General features: G+C 40.1%; 1 protein-coding gene across 13 annotated transcripts in view; it reads right to left on the reverse strand.

Annotated features, from left to right (window-relative positions):
* Positions 1–15,845, reverse strand: part of MCF2L (MCF.2 cell line derived transforming sequence like) — a 156,694-nt gene that overhangs the window by 35,350 nt on the left and 105,499 nt on the right. For all 13 annotated transcript variants that reach the window (XM_074535924.1, XM_014267722.3, XM_014267717.3 and 10 more), the window contains one exon: positions 4,492–4,582. In XM_074535924.1, coding sequence (XP_074392025.1) covers positions 4,492–4,582 — 91 coding nt within the window. The remainder of the gene's footprint in view (positions 1–4,491; positions 4,583–15,845) is intronic.

Raw genomic sequence — 15,845 nt, forward strand, 5'->3', positions numbered from 1 at the left:
GTCCAACCTAAGCATTCTGGTGTGCTGTATCCATTGGCTTCAGGTTTCTTCCTGCCAGCCAGCAGTCTTGGCCCTGATCTTCAAAGAAATTAATGGGCTAAGGCACTGTTACAGTGAAGACTGCATTTTGATTTATGAACAGCTAAGAAAAGCAGTGCTCTGGACAAGGCAGTCCAAAAGAGAAGGCATGAAATCTGTACTCAGTGCATCCTTAATTAGGGGTGGCAAATCACAAAGCAGACTTTTCCAGGAGGCAGAATAAAACTCATCTCTTGTCACATTTAGAAAGGGCTGATAAGTTTTGTAAATGGATAAAAAATCCTCACCAACAAAACAACCAACCTCCATCCTAACACTTACTCAAGAGCAGTGGCCCACAGGTACATTATTCCTTACACACCGAGGAAGTTTATTTTCCCTGGGTTGAGGTTGATGAATGGCTATGGTAAAACTTTTAATGATGTTGTTTCTTGTTTGTCTAAAAGAGTGAGTTCACACTGCCAGCTTTCCCTCTAGATGGAACACAATGATGACAGGACAACAAGAGACTAATACAATGTAATGACACCGACTACTTCTTTAAAAGAAAATACACTGGAACTGTGAAGAGAGCAGTGTGAAATCCTAGAATGCCTTGATCAGTAAAAAGCCTTGCTCCTACAACTGTGGATTGAATATTGCTTGTTTGGGTATGATAACATTAGGAGAGGAAAAAAAAAGGATAAAAAAAGAATAATTTTTGACTGCATGGAAAGGACAAGGGGATCAATTTGTCTGGCATTTGTCATTCACCCAGCTTCAGCAGGGACAATACAGAGCTGCTTTACCTGCCACCATGACTGCTCCTCCTTGCACACTTATCCATGAGGCTATGTAATTGCCCAGCCCCAGGAGCTAAAAGGTTCAGTAACATCTTGAATCACTCTTCATACTCTGAGCACTGTGTTTTACTGAAAACAGGACATTCTAATACAAATTTAGAAGAATAGCTGCAGGTGACAGGGCAAAAAGCTGAAAAAATTTTGTATCCTCAAACAATAATGCATTACAAGTGAACAACTTGCAACTACTAAGTTCAGTATTTTTCTTGTAAGAACTTTCAAATTCTACTGTCTCTCTAACAACATGACACTTTGCTATCAAGTCTTTACACTTAGCATTAAACTTGGTTCTTGGAATCTCTACCAGAATTTCATGTCTCAGCCTGACTATCCCAATAGACCAGATTCTTCCTAGGCTAATAAGTTCACTTCAACTAAATCAGGTGAGAAATAAAAATAATAATGTTGTTTGCCACAATAATGTTGTTTGCCATCTCTTAAGCCACAGAGCCTGCATTCTTCTGCTTGCTCACAACAACATCCTGGGCTGCCTGCCCATTGCAATTTCATCAAGTAGAAAAAAACAGTAGCAAAGTCTGCATGCCTGGGCATGTTCTTGCCACAATCTCTATCACATAGAAAAGAAATGTCATATTTCAGCCCAGACCCCTGGCTTTGCTCTCAGTCCCCCTGCACTGCATGTGCTGCAGCAGCAGTCACCCTGGGCGAGCAGTGCAGTCACTGGCCTTCCACCACGTCTGCAAAAATAGGTTAACCTCACCACCAGAGTCTTGACTACAAAAACTTTAAGTATCAGCATGAAATACAGATTCAGCTCATCGCTGCTCATTTTCTGCCCCAGGAAAAATAAAGTACCCCTAACAACAAAGAAGGAAAAATGAAGCTGAGAAATATTTAATAATACATTTTCCAGAATTTCAGCCTGAAACAAAACATTTTGTTAGTTTTGTTTCAAAGCATCCTTCAATACCCACTAGTACAAACCAAATGTGTAGGAAGAGTCTTAAAAATAACAAGAAATAATAATAACAAATCCATGCTAGTATGAATTTCTATTTAACAGCTGCTCAGTGCTTACAAATACATGTCCCACAGTTGCCAGGGTATTAGTGATGGGCAGATGCTCCAGCCAGGATATTCCTATCAGGCAGCGCTCCAGTGACAGCACCCTATGCTGGCATTTCTGGTTTCACAAATCAAAAGGGTCAACTCCCCCAGGATGATTAGAGAAAAAACAGGTAAAATGGCAGAAAAGACAAAATATACCGACAGCCAAAATTCTCATCTCAAATAACATGACACTCCTGTCTCTACAGACAGCAATAGGCTTCAGCAATAAAAAAATAAAATTAAAAAAAAGGAAATGGCTTCAAATTGAAAGGAGGTAGGTTTAGATGGGACAGTAGGAAGAAATTATTTACTGTGGGGATGGCAAGGCTCTAGAATAGGTTGCTCAGAGAAGCTGGGAATTTCCTGTGCCTGGAAGTGTTCAAGGCCAGGTTTGGATGGGGCTTTGAGCCACCTTATCTAGGGAAAGGTGTCCCTGCCCATGGCAGGAGGGTTGGAACTAGAAAATCTTTAAGGTCTCTTCCATCCAAACCATTCTGTGATTTCTGTGACTGAAACTACCAGAGCTATCAGGCTTTCAGACATCAAGTACAGTCTGGATAGCCCAAATACCACTCAGATACTTCAAAACCACCAAAAGACAATTCTGACTGTAAGAAAAACCAAGCAAGTGGAAGTCTTCAGTTACCCTTGAGCCATTCAAAAGAATTTTGAATGAATCTTTGTCTATCAATAGCACTTCACTAATTTGGCACAATTACATATCCTGTATATTTGGCTGTGTTTTTTGTTAAACAACAGGCAGCTGAAATGCAGATTAGATTTCATTTATATCAAATACTATAGCAAAGATATGATGGTCAAGAGCAAACAATTCTTCACTACATCTTCTTTTGGAATAGGAACACAAAATTTTCAAGTGTTAGGGCTGATGTGACTATTGCTGAAGTCCAACAGGACTGCAATAAGTATATATACATGGGTACAATTGAAAGCCAGCACTGCTGCTGTTCAACAGAGAAGCAAATAAAAAAAATCCTGCCCTTAACAGATTGGACTGCAGCTAAGAAGCACGATTCTTCTTTCAGATAAACCTCACAGAAGAACAAGAAAAGCTGAAAAAAACAAAATAACCCATCAGCAGCAGTACTGCAACTGGGCAGTGCTCCTGCACTTCACAACCTAAATCCCTTAGGCACCAACACCATCACGACAGTGACAGATCCTCAGAATGGGGAATAGTTGCTCAGTTCTGTTCACTGTGCTTCAAAGCAAAGTAACACACTGCAGGAATGTTACCATAAATTTCATCATCACGGCTATAAGCAACTTGACTGTAGTTGCTCCCTAACCCTCACAACCCCAATTATGCAAATAAAAGAACCATAATCTGTGCAACACTTATCTGTCCTTGAACAGAAACTACAGCACTGACTTTTGAGAGATGCCAAACCTCCAGATAGAGGCCTTTTACTTCAATCATCCTAAATTAAGCTGCTCTCAGTTTTCACTACTGGAATCTACTCAATGCTGCATCTCAAAATTTCAAATTGAGCTACTAAAACAAATTTTGCTGATACTTTAATGTATTTTCAACATTTTAACATTTCTACAATGATTATTGTGTAAAGAGTTGTATTGTGGGAATATTATATCATTATATATTCATTCATAAAACATCATATAGTGGGAACAATATACTACCTTTAAAGATGTATTACTTTAAAATAATGTACTACCTTTAAATTAGAATAAACAAGAGATTCTTTGGCCATAATCAGGCTACATTAAAATGACATTTACTGTTTTGATTTAACTTTAATCTTACAGAGTCAAAATTTTTCAGCCATTAAATATTAAAAGATACTTACAGCTTTGTTTTTCAGCCCTTACTGGAATGACTATTGACTCTAACAATTAAAGCAATGATAACAAGGAAAAGAAAAAGGCAACCAATGAACCAAAAACTTTAAAAACCAAGTAAACCAGCAGTAGAATAAGCACAGGATAAACATGAATCTGTCCTTCTCTACTTCTGAAAAAAGAAAAAAAATAGCCTATAATAAGCTTCTTTTTCATATTACTTGAAAGGGAGACTGGGAAAGTTAAGAGCATGCACTGTTGATTGATCACAGAAGGCACATACGATTTTCTTGCTTACATGTAATCCTTATTTTAAATCAGACATCACAAGAACAGTGTTTCCATGTGACCTCCTTTCACAAGTGGTAAACTCAACCAGGACCCTCACCCTCATTTCTTCACTTGAATAGTGAAAACTCCATGGGACCCATGGGTGTCCATGCAAACATCAGCTCCCACCTGGGACAGCGGCATGCTCACACATTCACTCTCTCCAAGTGCATACTTAGGAAGATGTCTTGAGCTGCAGACTGCATTAAGAGCACATCACAGACACATGATGCTCTGTCTGGGACACAAAAGACCTACTGGACACCTTCTGTATCATCAATTAGCTGACATATTGTTGAAGAGAAAATAAAATTATGTTTTTCCACTTGTAAGAGGAAGATTCAACACAGAAAAATCTTTCTAAGGAGTAATTGAAGAGAGTACTCACTGCTATCCGCAGTATGGAAGCTTTCACAGAGGTCCATTTGTCCTGTCTGCGATCTATGACAAGAATAAATCCAATTCCAGCATCTCGTAAACTAAGTTTGGAGGAGGAAAGAAGAAAATAGGAAAGTTTAGTTAAAAATATAAATGTAACTCCTGGTTCCCTCACACAGAAAAGCAGTCAATAAACAGTGAAAAAAAAAGGTAGCTTGGCCTTTTTGTGCAGAATTTTCTTCATATAAATATCTTAACTAAAGATACATTATACACCATTTCAAAGATGCAGCGTTTTGCGGAGTTTCAAAATGCATTCAAATAATGAATTCTTCTTTTTCACAAAAGACAATATTTACATTTATTGCACAGGGATTATTTCAGAAGAAAATGAGACTGATTTTCCACTGTTTGGTGCTGATATAATCCCTTCCTCATGATGTTGTCAGTATAATTTCGGGATCAAAATAAAGTTGTTTTTCTTTCGCATCTGCTTTTTAACCTTCTGTTTGAATTGCCTTCCTCCTCACTGATACTTAAAACTCCTGAAAACCACAGATCCTTCTGATCATTCCATGATACTGCTCCACGAATCTGAAATCCTCATATGCCTCCAGGCTGTAAACTTCTTCCTAGGTGCATCTTCACATTCACTGAAACAAAAAAACCTTAGGGCATTTAAGCTCTTCAAGCCACGGATGAGAATAATGAGCTCAGAGGCACTCCTCTGGAATGGAAACATCTGTGGGAGAGATTCTGCTCCAGTCCTGCCGTACGGGTGGGTGACCTTTCTATTTTGCCTGTGCTCAGCTGCATGTGCTACCGAGCCCTGACCAAGGGATGTGCTCCTGTTTTGTAATTCCCCATCTAAGCCAATTGTGCAATGCCAGCAGCAGCCCTTGCCAGCCAATCGCAATCAAAATGGAAACAGCAGGCAAATGCCAGGCAGACAGGCTCAGATTAATTGTTTTCTCATACATTTGCTCCTTTTTCAGTATATGTGCTGTATTTTTACATCTGATGATTTATTGCAAGGCCTGCTGTGGCACTATTACATTAGAAATACTGTGCATCAATTTGCTATGGTAATATCTTAAAGGAAAAAATAAAAATCAACACAACAGAATGTCAGGATTCTTTATTCAAGGTTGCTGAATCATGGAAACACCAGCTTTTCTTGATAAGATTATGTCAGTAGCATAATGATAAGAGGATGTTTAGGAGGGTGAAGAACAGAGGTACCCAGATGTGTCATTTTAAGCTATTCTTCAAAATTACAGATTTAAACAGGACTCACAGTTTATTCCCTTGCTTTTATAAAATGCAGCATCTCTCAAATTTACAGACACACTCTTCAGTGGGAAACATGAATAATCATTAGAAATGCAAAGGAGCCCTTGCCTTCTTTCAGAGGAAGCTAAGCAGTCCTCTCAGCACAGCAGAATGTTAGAAGTGATCCTCACTGCCCACATTCAGTGCATGTTACTTAACTCTTGCCTCTGGGTTAGGACAACACTGATAAACAACATCTGAGCACTTGCCTTGTAAGCCTGAGAACCCTTGCAGACAAACAGGGCTTTATATTAGCAATATGCTTCCCACTACAGTAAATTTCCATGATTTACTAAAGTTTCCTCTCTTATTTTTCTTTATTTAAAGGGCAAGAGGAGGAGAGAGATTCAGACTGATTTTAGCCTCTTCCTGTTCCCCGTTTAAAGGTCTCACAATTTTAACCCTTAGTGACTGAGCAAAATAAAATTATAATAGCAACCATGTGCCACAATAATCAGATGGCAAAACAAACTCCTTGGGTACACAGCCTTAATGTGGATCAATGGAGTGAAAAAGGTGCTACAGCTGTCCCCACAGGAGTCAGTGTGGATTTCGGAGTGTATTAAGACTCATAGTCTATTTTCCCCCCACTCAGTAGAAGGTCCCAGGAGCCCTGAAATCCCTCCATACTTCCTCAGAGGAAGCATAATCTCAGAGTACCTAAATCCAACAACTGTATAATATTACAAGAAAATACTGATATTTCAGTGCAATATGAATAAAATTAAAGCCTCTGAAAGAGCATCAATAGGATTTCTCTCTAAGAGCACATGAAAATACAGACTCAGCTGTGATCCCAGAAATTATCTACATGGCAGCTCCACACAGTTAATCAACTGCCTGAACACCTGACAATAAGCAGAGCTTAACATCAATATCCTAGAAAAATAAAAGACAAGGCTTACTTAAGTGGAAGAATTAACAAAGAAAAGCACATCTCTAAGATAGCCCAAAAGACGTCTTCAGCCAACCTTCTTTTTCCACCGGATCAAATAGAAGGATCAAATAAGTTGTGTGCTTGCATGAATCAGCAAGCTCAGACATAAAAAGCCAGGATTCCCCACTGCTGCCCAGAAGAGACCCGATGGCAAAGTCGTGAGCATCTGACTTCAAACTGTTAATACTACATTAATATAAACCAGTGGGAAAAAAAAAAATTACATGCCCTGTTCCAAATCAATCAGGGTGGGAAAAGTATTTGTTATCTTGACAACAGTGCCTTGTTGCAAAGGCCTGGCTCTGGAGTCTGGGATCCAGCTCCAGCAAGTCACAGGCAGGAAGCAACAAACCAAACTAAGACATTGTGTACAACAAAGTTGAGAACATTGCAAAGAGAACAAAGTCATGCATTCAAGAAAAGTAAATATTGAAAACAGGTCTGTTTGCCAATGTACCCTTGCTCTACTGACCTCTCCTTGCTGCCAGACACGCACCTGCACATGAGGATGCAGGACACCTTGGAATATCCTCCTCCTTTCTAGGGCATAGGGAATGATGCTTTGGAAACAAGCACATCCTCAATTTTCCTTTGGCTCCTGATTTAATTGTGAGTGCCAGCTGTCCCTCTATCCCTCAGCCATATTTATTCTGTTTTATCCTGATAATGATTTTCCCCTACCCCTCCATGTGCTTGAGAGGAATGCATTTTTTTTGTGCTCAGTGTCTCAGCAGAAGCATGCTCTGATGGGCACAGCTCATCAAGCTTTTTTCCCTGCCTTGGTCCAGCTGCCCTGTACTCATCAGCTTAGCTCACAGCTTCTCATGCCTCTGCAGCACTCCCCAATAAACTTGTCTCCACCACTGACATTTGTCTCTCCCATTCATCACTCTTTATCCCAAGAGCAATGCAAAAAGTCTTTTTATTTTCTTTTTAATTTTAGACTTTCAGGATGAATGACATCAGTTCTCACCTCTTCCTGAATACCACAGTCCCTTCATCCTCCAACTCTATGCTATGTCCCACTTCATCTCCAGTGTCTTCCCTTGGGTGGACACTTCCCTCGGCTGTGCTCCTGCCTGTGGAGTGCAGCAGCTTGTCTGCACTGCCTGCTGCTCAAGAGGTGGCACTCACACCCCATGCCACAGCCTTCCTGGAAGCAGACCTGGCTCTAGAGCAGCTCATCCTGTAACTGAGAAGCTCCTGCTCAGCTCCAGGATGAAGCAGGACACTTTTGGCAATGGGCTTGAGTAGTTACTGAGCATCTGTGGCCTGGGGTTTAGGCAGATTTTTCTCAAGGTACTTTCTTGACACAAATGCCATCATTCTTCTGAGTGTCAAGTCTGAGTCCTTGAACAAAGGAAGTAGACACTTGAGCTTCTCAAACAATTGTCTCAATGCTTGAAGAACATGGTAGATTTGTTCCCTGGCATCTTAGGAACCACACAGCTATTTTGGCTGAACTTTTCACCATAAAAACAGGTGGCACCTCAAAATTGGAAAGAAAATTTGGCATAGTTGTAAATGACTAGAAAAAACCCCTTACAGTGAGAAATATTAGAAAACCTTAGCAGAAGCACCTGTCTATTCAGGCTTCTTAACGTTTCCCATATGACCTTTTTTGTCTTTAATGTATTAACTTGTATCCGGTGTACTTTCTGAAACATAATTTATATAAACGTCTTCCTTCCTTTGTTTCTCTCCTAATACATGCACAAAAAAAACCCCCAGACCAAAACAAAAACCCAAAACATCATGGGATAAGCACTGTTCTTCTGTTTATTCACCAGAACAAAGAACAGAACATTTTTAGACAGGCAGGGAACCATCCCTGTTTCTGCAGGAAATGTGCTCAGCAAACTCACAAAGGCCAGGTTAGAAAGGCAGAAAGTGGAGGAAGAGGAGCAGGGCCACAGATGACTGGAGAAAATGCAGCAGAGGATGGACTTTCTGCTCAGCCCCCTCCCCTGTCTTGGGGAGCCAGTGTACAACCATTAGGAGGAGGTGACAGTGAGGCTGAAATACCTGCCCAACGAGCAGCCAGTTTCCCATGCAGAGCAGGAACTGAATTTTCCACTTAGTGACTCCTCAGTTTAGATTATGGGGACATCTTCCTCTTTGTCTTGTTTGCAAGACTTATTAGCTCATGCACTTGGGGGAAAGGGTGGGAAAGCTTATAGTACATAGGACTGTGGAAAGAAACTTCCCTTGGGGGTATGTGGAAGAAATTACATAAACATCCTCTGAAAGATCCTTGCATTTCTCCAAGGTATGGGTGGTGAGAACTGCTACACCAATAATTTCCTATTGCTTTTACACTGCTGTATGAAAGCAGTTAGTATACATTGGTCTCTGCAACAAATGAAACAAAGCAAATATTTGGGCTCATCCCAGAGACCTGAAAGTACCAAACCTCTGCATGTTTGAAATTCTGTACAGCATTTTAGGTTACAGAAGTCCACTTATTTAAAACTGAAATTCAGTCTTAGAGCTTTATTATTAAACAGTTGGCCTACATGACAGTCAGGACTGTTCCCTACCTCAACTACCTCAGCATACAAATGGACTAGAAATTCTTGCTCTCAAGGGCTGAACAGCTATTTCCATACTAGGGCTTGAACAATATTTTACATAGGATTACTGCACTGAACAGAGCACCAAGGCAATGTCTGCAGTCATCTGTATCATAAGCAGAACCCCGGTACCACCCTATCCTAAAGCTTCCTCACCCTCAGCACAGTGACACACACACACTGCCTCAAAAGATGTGAGGCCTGGGGCACCTCACAAATCCCAATCTTTTTTGGCAAACAACTGTAACCCTATGTAAGAAGGACTTGGAATTGGCTCACCCACTCATCATTGGTCACTTAACTTAGGAACAGCCCACTGGAAATCAGACACTTAATGAGCAAGGTTGCTGCTTCCCAAGAGAAACTTTGCATTCTACATTTGCAGACAAGACACTTCAACTGACTGAGCCTGAGCCACCTCACAGACTACTTCTCCATCTCTCCTGCTGCTGCTAGGAATGATTTCTTGGGGGGTGGAGGGGAGACATGAATTCTTTCTTAATCATCAGTGTTTCACACACTAAAAAAATGAAACCACAAATGCCTCAGCAAATAATGGAAGCAGAGAAGAGCCACCTCCTTAATGGCCTATATAAGCTCTAGGAGACAGTCAAATAATATAGTGAAGAATGTGATATCAATGGCATTAACAAATCAAGATAAAAATCTCCAGTACAGCAACCAGGAAAGAAAAAAAAACCAAAAAACCAAAACAGCTAAGCCCTGTGGTGACATTTCACTGCACCAGTTTTATGCTGGTTTGCCAGCAAGGAAAAGGGCAGTAACAATTCACCTGGCATAGCCTTGCTGCACATCTCCTCTGCTCCTGCCCCTTGCGTAGGGTAACCCACACTACTTCCATTTGATCATTAGCTACGTCCTAGAGGGTGCAGAGTCTCCTAGAGCAGAAGAATTTAATGGGTTTTGAACTTGACACCAATAAAAAAAAAATCAGCTGTAACATTGTACAAAATGTAGCACCCAGCCACTAGACCGTAATTAGGTCTAGAACAGTTTTATTTTCTTACAATTCTTGATTGCTCATTATTGTAAAGCTTGCTTTGTTTCAGAACTGGCCAATTCATCCACTTCATTCCAAAGAAATCCACCTGCTGGGTATTTAAAAAAAGGCACAAAAATATCCTATTTGGCATGTACCCCTAATTTTAAAATGTTTAAAAGCTGCTTAATATTTTAAAATTGTCTTGTACTCATTTGGCCTTTAAATATTTTCATCTTATGACAGCTTCTTTCTCATAGTCCAAACTAAAACTAAACTTAGGGACTTTATATTTTAAACCAACATAAGGAAAAGAAAGCAGACTTTCTTTGTGATTTCTCATGTAAATGATGAAAATAGGTTGATATACATCATATTCCTCAAAGCTCCATTTTGAAAGCCTCGGACATTGTCTCAAGGCCTTTATAGCCCAAAGTACCCAGCCTCACTGCAGAAGGTTCCTGATTAAAACAATTTAGAGATAGCAGAAACTGAAAAACATCTATAAAGCAGCCATATGACCATATGAGCTCTTACATTGAATTTCCTTGTTTCAATTGCAAAGCAAGCCTGTAGGTTTCAACACTGTATCTAAGCTGAACGCTGCTTTGTAAGGCTGCTGCTATTCCAGATCTCAATGAGTATTCTAAAAAACTGCATTTACATCAGTATTTAAAAGCATTTAACTGAAGACGAGCCTGGCAAATAAAAGATGTTATAATCCTTTGGAATGTGTTACAAATGTAACATTTTATAAAGTTACATAATGTTACAAATTATATTCTGAACTTGCAATTTATCATTTTTGATACTAATGAAATTGTATCATATCACAAAGTAATTACACACCTAAAACAAGTTGGAAGTGTTCTGAGCCCTAAAACCTTCCTATTAACTACACTTGCTCTAAATTGGCAAACTTTAGAATTATATTTTCTATTTTTTTCAACAGAAAAGTTGAGACTTGCATTGTAATTGAGATATCAGCGGCAAAGAAACCATCTGCCAAGAAAATAAATAGAATGAAAACGTATTTCCAAAAGATAGCTGCATATACAACTGCATGTTGCTGTCATGGCATTCAGTCCCTTAGACAGAAAATAGAACTTTGGTGCCAAGTTCTGCCACAGATGTAGATGTATGACTAACTGAGGTCAAGTATACTGAACAAACCCTAGAACAGAATTGTCCCTAACACACACAGCATTTATGAACACCCAGATGAAGCTCTTTGGCTACCTAGCACACCTCCTGAGCCCCTAAAGCAAACTGGCAGGACATTTTGGCTCCCACTCAAACAGTGACAAAACTGACATCTTGTGGTGATACTCATTTGTGACATCTCAGTTCAGATTCCTACAAGAATCACTTTCAGCTGAGGTGTGTAACTAGTCCATAAGCAATCAGTTCTTATTCCAGCAATATTTATGAGAAAAAACAGAAATTACAGGTGCACTCTATTTATGGTACATGGCACTGCATATGGGGCAAAAATAGGAATGCAATGATTAACAACTTCCTACATGAATTCTGTAATTTCAATCAGAATTAATATAGTTTTGGCTTCAGTTTTTGTAATCTCTCTCTCTTCTGCTGAAAACACTGAAGAAGTCAGCTAGTGCAGAAGTGCTGGAAGGGCATGTCCATCTCTTCTGTCTCATTGGAAAATGATCCAAAGCAGACCCAAGGAACAGGCTCACCTCAAACTCTATGAGGTCCTGAGTTTAAAGGTGGTGCCTGGTGGTGTGGAAGTCTCTGCACTGCACCTGTCTCTCCATACCTTCATCTCTGGAGTCAGAGAAAAAGCTTGCCAGATCCTCCTTACTTACTGTGTTTAACCAGTGAGCAACCTGTGCTGTGCTTCAACACAAAAGAAGGCTCTTGATGTAGAAAAATTTGTTCTGTTTCTTTACTGAGCCCTGTCATAGTCAGCTCAATGAACTGTAACTGTGCAAGGCAAAACCCACCCAGCTCAAACTAAGGCTGGCCACTGTTCATGAAGCAATACAGGAAAGAGAAGGCATTCCAGCAGAAGAAAATTTAAAATAAGACAGCCAGAAGTGCTGTTATACAAGTGCAGCCTCTAGTGGTCTGTCCAAAATCACTGAATGCCAAGTAAAAATTATTATCTTTTAATCTCTTGCCACTAACAGCTACATTTCACCCAACACAGCTGATGCTGTGACATTTCATAGCAGCAGCACAACCTGCAAGCAAGAAGGCAGAAATAATTTCTTATTGATGCTTATGCTTCAAATTTGATTTTGAAAATAAAAACTTTTTCCCCTCCTTCCACTCCCCAAAAAACAACATGCATACTATTCTACAATCTAATTAATTCTGTACTGAAATTCTGTGAATAGGTATGCTTTCAAATGCATATTTAAAAACCCAAAGCATTTATTTTATTCTGATTTTTGATAGTCACTGCCTTCCCTTCACAGAAACAGATGAACCTGCACAGGAAATGAAGAAAATCTGAGCTTCTGTGTTGGAGCTGAACCTGTTAAAACTTCATCATTAGACAAGGTTCAGATAAGAAATTTCATACATTTCCCTGCCTCAGTTATGCACCTTTTTTTCCTTATTTCTTCACATTCCAGCTAACTCTCCCTAAATCTTATCCAGGGTACCACTGTTGAAAACCTTCTCTCTTTCCTTTCCTATTATGCTTACTTTTGGTCTCAGCTGTTATTAGTTCATGCCCCAGGCATGTCTAAAAACACACTGTATTGCAATTTTCTCGAGACTGGGGAACCATCAGATAACCAAAATTGCATTTTAGGATCTCTCAGCAAAGAAGAATTTAGATGAATGTTGGGTTGTGAGGTAGCATAAATAAAAACCATCATAGGCAAGTGATTAAAATTTGTTCATGAAGCAGAAGAGATGAGCAGAATCATACAGCCAGGCAGAGTGACACCATGAAAATACATGCCTTTTGACACTTTATAAGCATGGGCAAGAATAATTACACATGATGTTATGTCAGTGACAGGAGATCTTAAAAGCCAGATAAACAGGAGAAAAAATAAGGAGAGCAACTTCAAAGAGCTTTGTCTTAGGGGCTATTAACAATTCAAAACTTCACAATGATTGTAGGTCATAGCCACAAGTGGTTATGTGCAGCCCTATGCTTGTTCTGAAAATTCCTCAGTCACCTCAGGACAGTGACAACAACAGCTCACTGCACTGCCAGCAGACCAAGAACTCAAGGAAGATGCGCCACTACCAGAGACATCCTGGCAACAAGGCAAATGCTAACTCACTGACCAACAGGAGAGCTGCCCCCAGCCTTGGTCCCAAAAGCAACCAGAAGCCTTTATCCTGCACAGAACCAGGTCTCTTGAAATAGTGAGATACAAATCCCAACATATTTACGTGGGGAAGTTCTGTCTCAAGCACTGCTTGTGTTCCTCAGCCAAATGGCCAGCACTGGTACACACCTTATTTATTTTAAAATATTTATGCCAATTTATGTAACATGCAAGTCATACTTCTTTTATCTCCCCACTCAGATTCAGAGATATGGGCATGAGTATCTTCCTTGATTGGTCCCTATATTTGCTCTTTATCTCCTGTGCTCCTTTAGGTCCTCAAATCAGCCTCTCTTCCACTTTCAGCAATTCCTCCTTAACCACGACAGACTGGAAGGCAGTAATGCTGGCTATCTTCTATCATATACGCTGACCTTCTTTCTGCTCCAAAAAGCTTTTGCTGTTGGGGGGGAAGCTGAGGGAATGTAGCCAGGGTTAAAAATAACAACCAAACTGTCCAGGCATCATCATCTGCCTGGGCCTGGACATCTGCTTGTACCATGTGCACTCACCGCCTTCCATGGTAGCCACAACCTGTTTTATAACTGCACAGATTCAGAGAATGACTTGGGGTGAAAGGGACCTTAAAATCATCGAGTTCTGCCTGCCCAGAACTTCACAAACTTTATCCCACCAAGGAACTAAAATCAGAGCTACCTTAATGCATTACTGCAGGTAAAGGAAAAATTGCTTTAACAAGTTGTTGCTGAACAAATCCCCTTTTAGTGTGTGAAATTAAGTAAAATAAGAGTTTTTAAGGAAGAGCTATAATTTTCTAAATGGAAAACACAGTGTGATTTCTTCAGGTCATGCAGAGCTGCTTTTAGAAGGACTGTTTGAAGAAAGACAACAACTTTGAGGACTCATTTAGACTTAACTACAGATGGCTGAAGTAGGTCACGTTATCCTGGAGGGACAATTAAGGATAAATAGGTCAATAAAGGCAAAAGGGCTCTATGACAGTTTAGGCTTAAGTAAATTGAACAACAGAAAGACTGTGTGGCCCTCATTTTAGAACTATTAAGTCTAACTCCATAAAACACTTTTACACCTATTCAGAACTGCAATTTTAGAATTATACATATTTCCAGGACACTGCAACAACCACTAATGCGACTGCACAAAGTATTGAAACAACCTTACAGGGAACGCTGCACAATTTATCTTAGAACTGTGCCATTACACTTAAATACGGTGTTAAATTCTCTGAATTTAATACTGGACTAATCAAAACCTCTGTGTGACAGTCCAGAATTTTAGTAATTAACTTTCACAATTTTACAGTGCTTAATTTACTTTGTCTCATTAGCAGACTAAATTTACCACAGGATGGTGCGTGTCATACATGCTACCCAAATCCTCTAAACCCTAAAGGTGTAAATGGGATTTAAAGACTGGAAAGGCTTTACCTGTACAGGGCTGGGCTTTAAAACAAGTTTAAGGCACTTATAAGGTGGACAGGTACTTAAAAGGTGGACATTGAAACAAGTGTAAATATTTTTAAACCCAGTAAAAATTCAGACTCTAAGTAACAATCTGGGCTTTGACCTTAATCTTGCGAGGGTATGTATCTGACCAAAAGCTTTGGACTACCACTTAAGTTTACAACACTCTTACTTCAAACCTAAGACCTTACCCTGTCTGCTTACAGCAACATATGGTATTTACAACTGTTTGGCAGCTGTGCTCTGAGAAAGGAAGGGTACACACAGCGTGGCAGATTTTGCTGGAAGTCCTGGGATATTCTCACTGACAAATTTGAGGAGCTGCCAAAGTAACAGCAGGGTACAGGTTCCATATCTTCAGCCTGGATTGCAATCCAGCAAAGAGGAGAGCAGGGAAATTAAGCACAGCTGACAGAAATAAACTCTGAAGCTGCAAAGCTATTGCTCAGCACGTCAGTATGAACTGTCAGGGCAGCTGTTTTTTGGCACTTCTTTCCCATTATGTGATGATGTTCATCCCTGGCACTCCATAAAACAAAATTGCTTAACTGTTAGCTAGTGGTGGGCTGCCCATTCAGTTGGCAGATAGATGAGCAAACACAGGCTGTTACCCTCTGACACTGCCTCTTTGCAAGGTCTGCTGGACCCTGATGGACTTACAGGCTCAAAATACAGCATTACCCCAACACTGCTGCCTCTACTTTCAGAGCACAGAGGTGGATCTGTGTCAAGAAGACTGGCCAGGCCAAGCTGTGTGAGC

The sequence above is a fragment of the Zonotrichia albicollis genome, chromosome 2 (genome assembly GCF_047830755.1).
Source record: "Zonotrichia albicollis isolate bZonAlb1 chromosome 2, bZonAlb1.hap1, whole genome shotgun sequence".
NCBI lineage: Eukaryota > Metazoa > Chordata > Aves > Passeriformes > Passerellidae > Zonotrichia > Zonotrichia albicollis.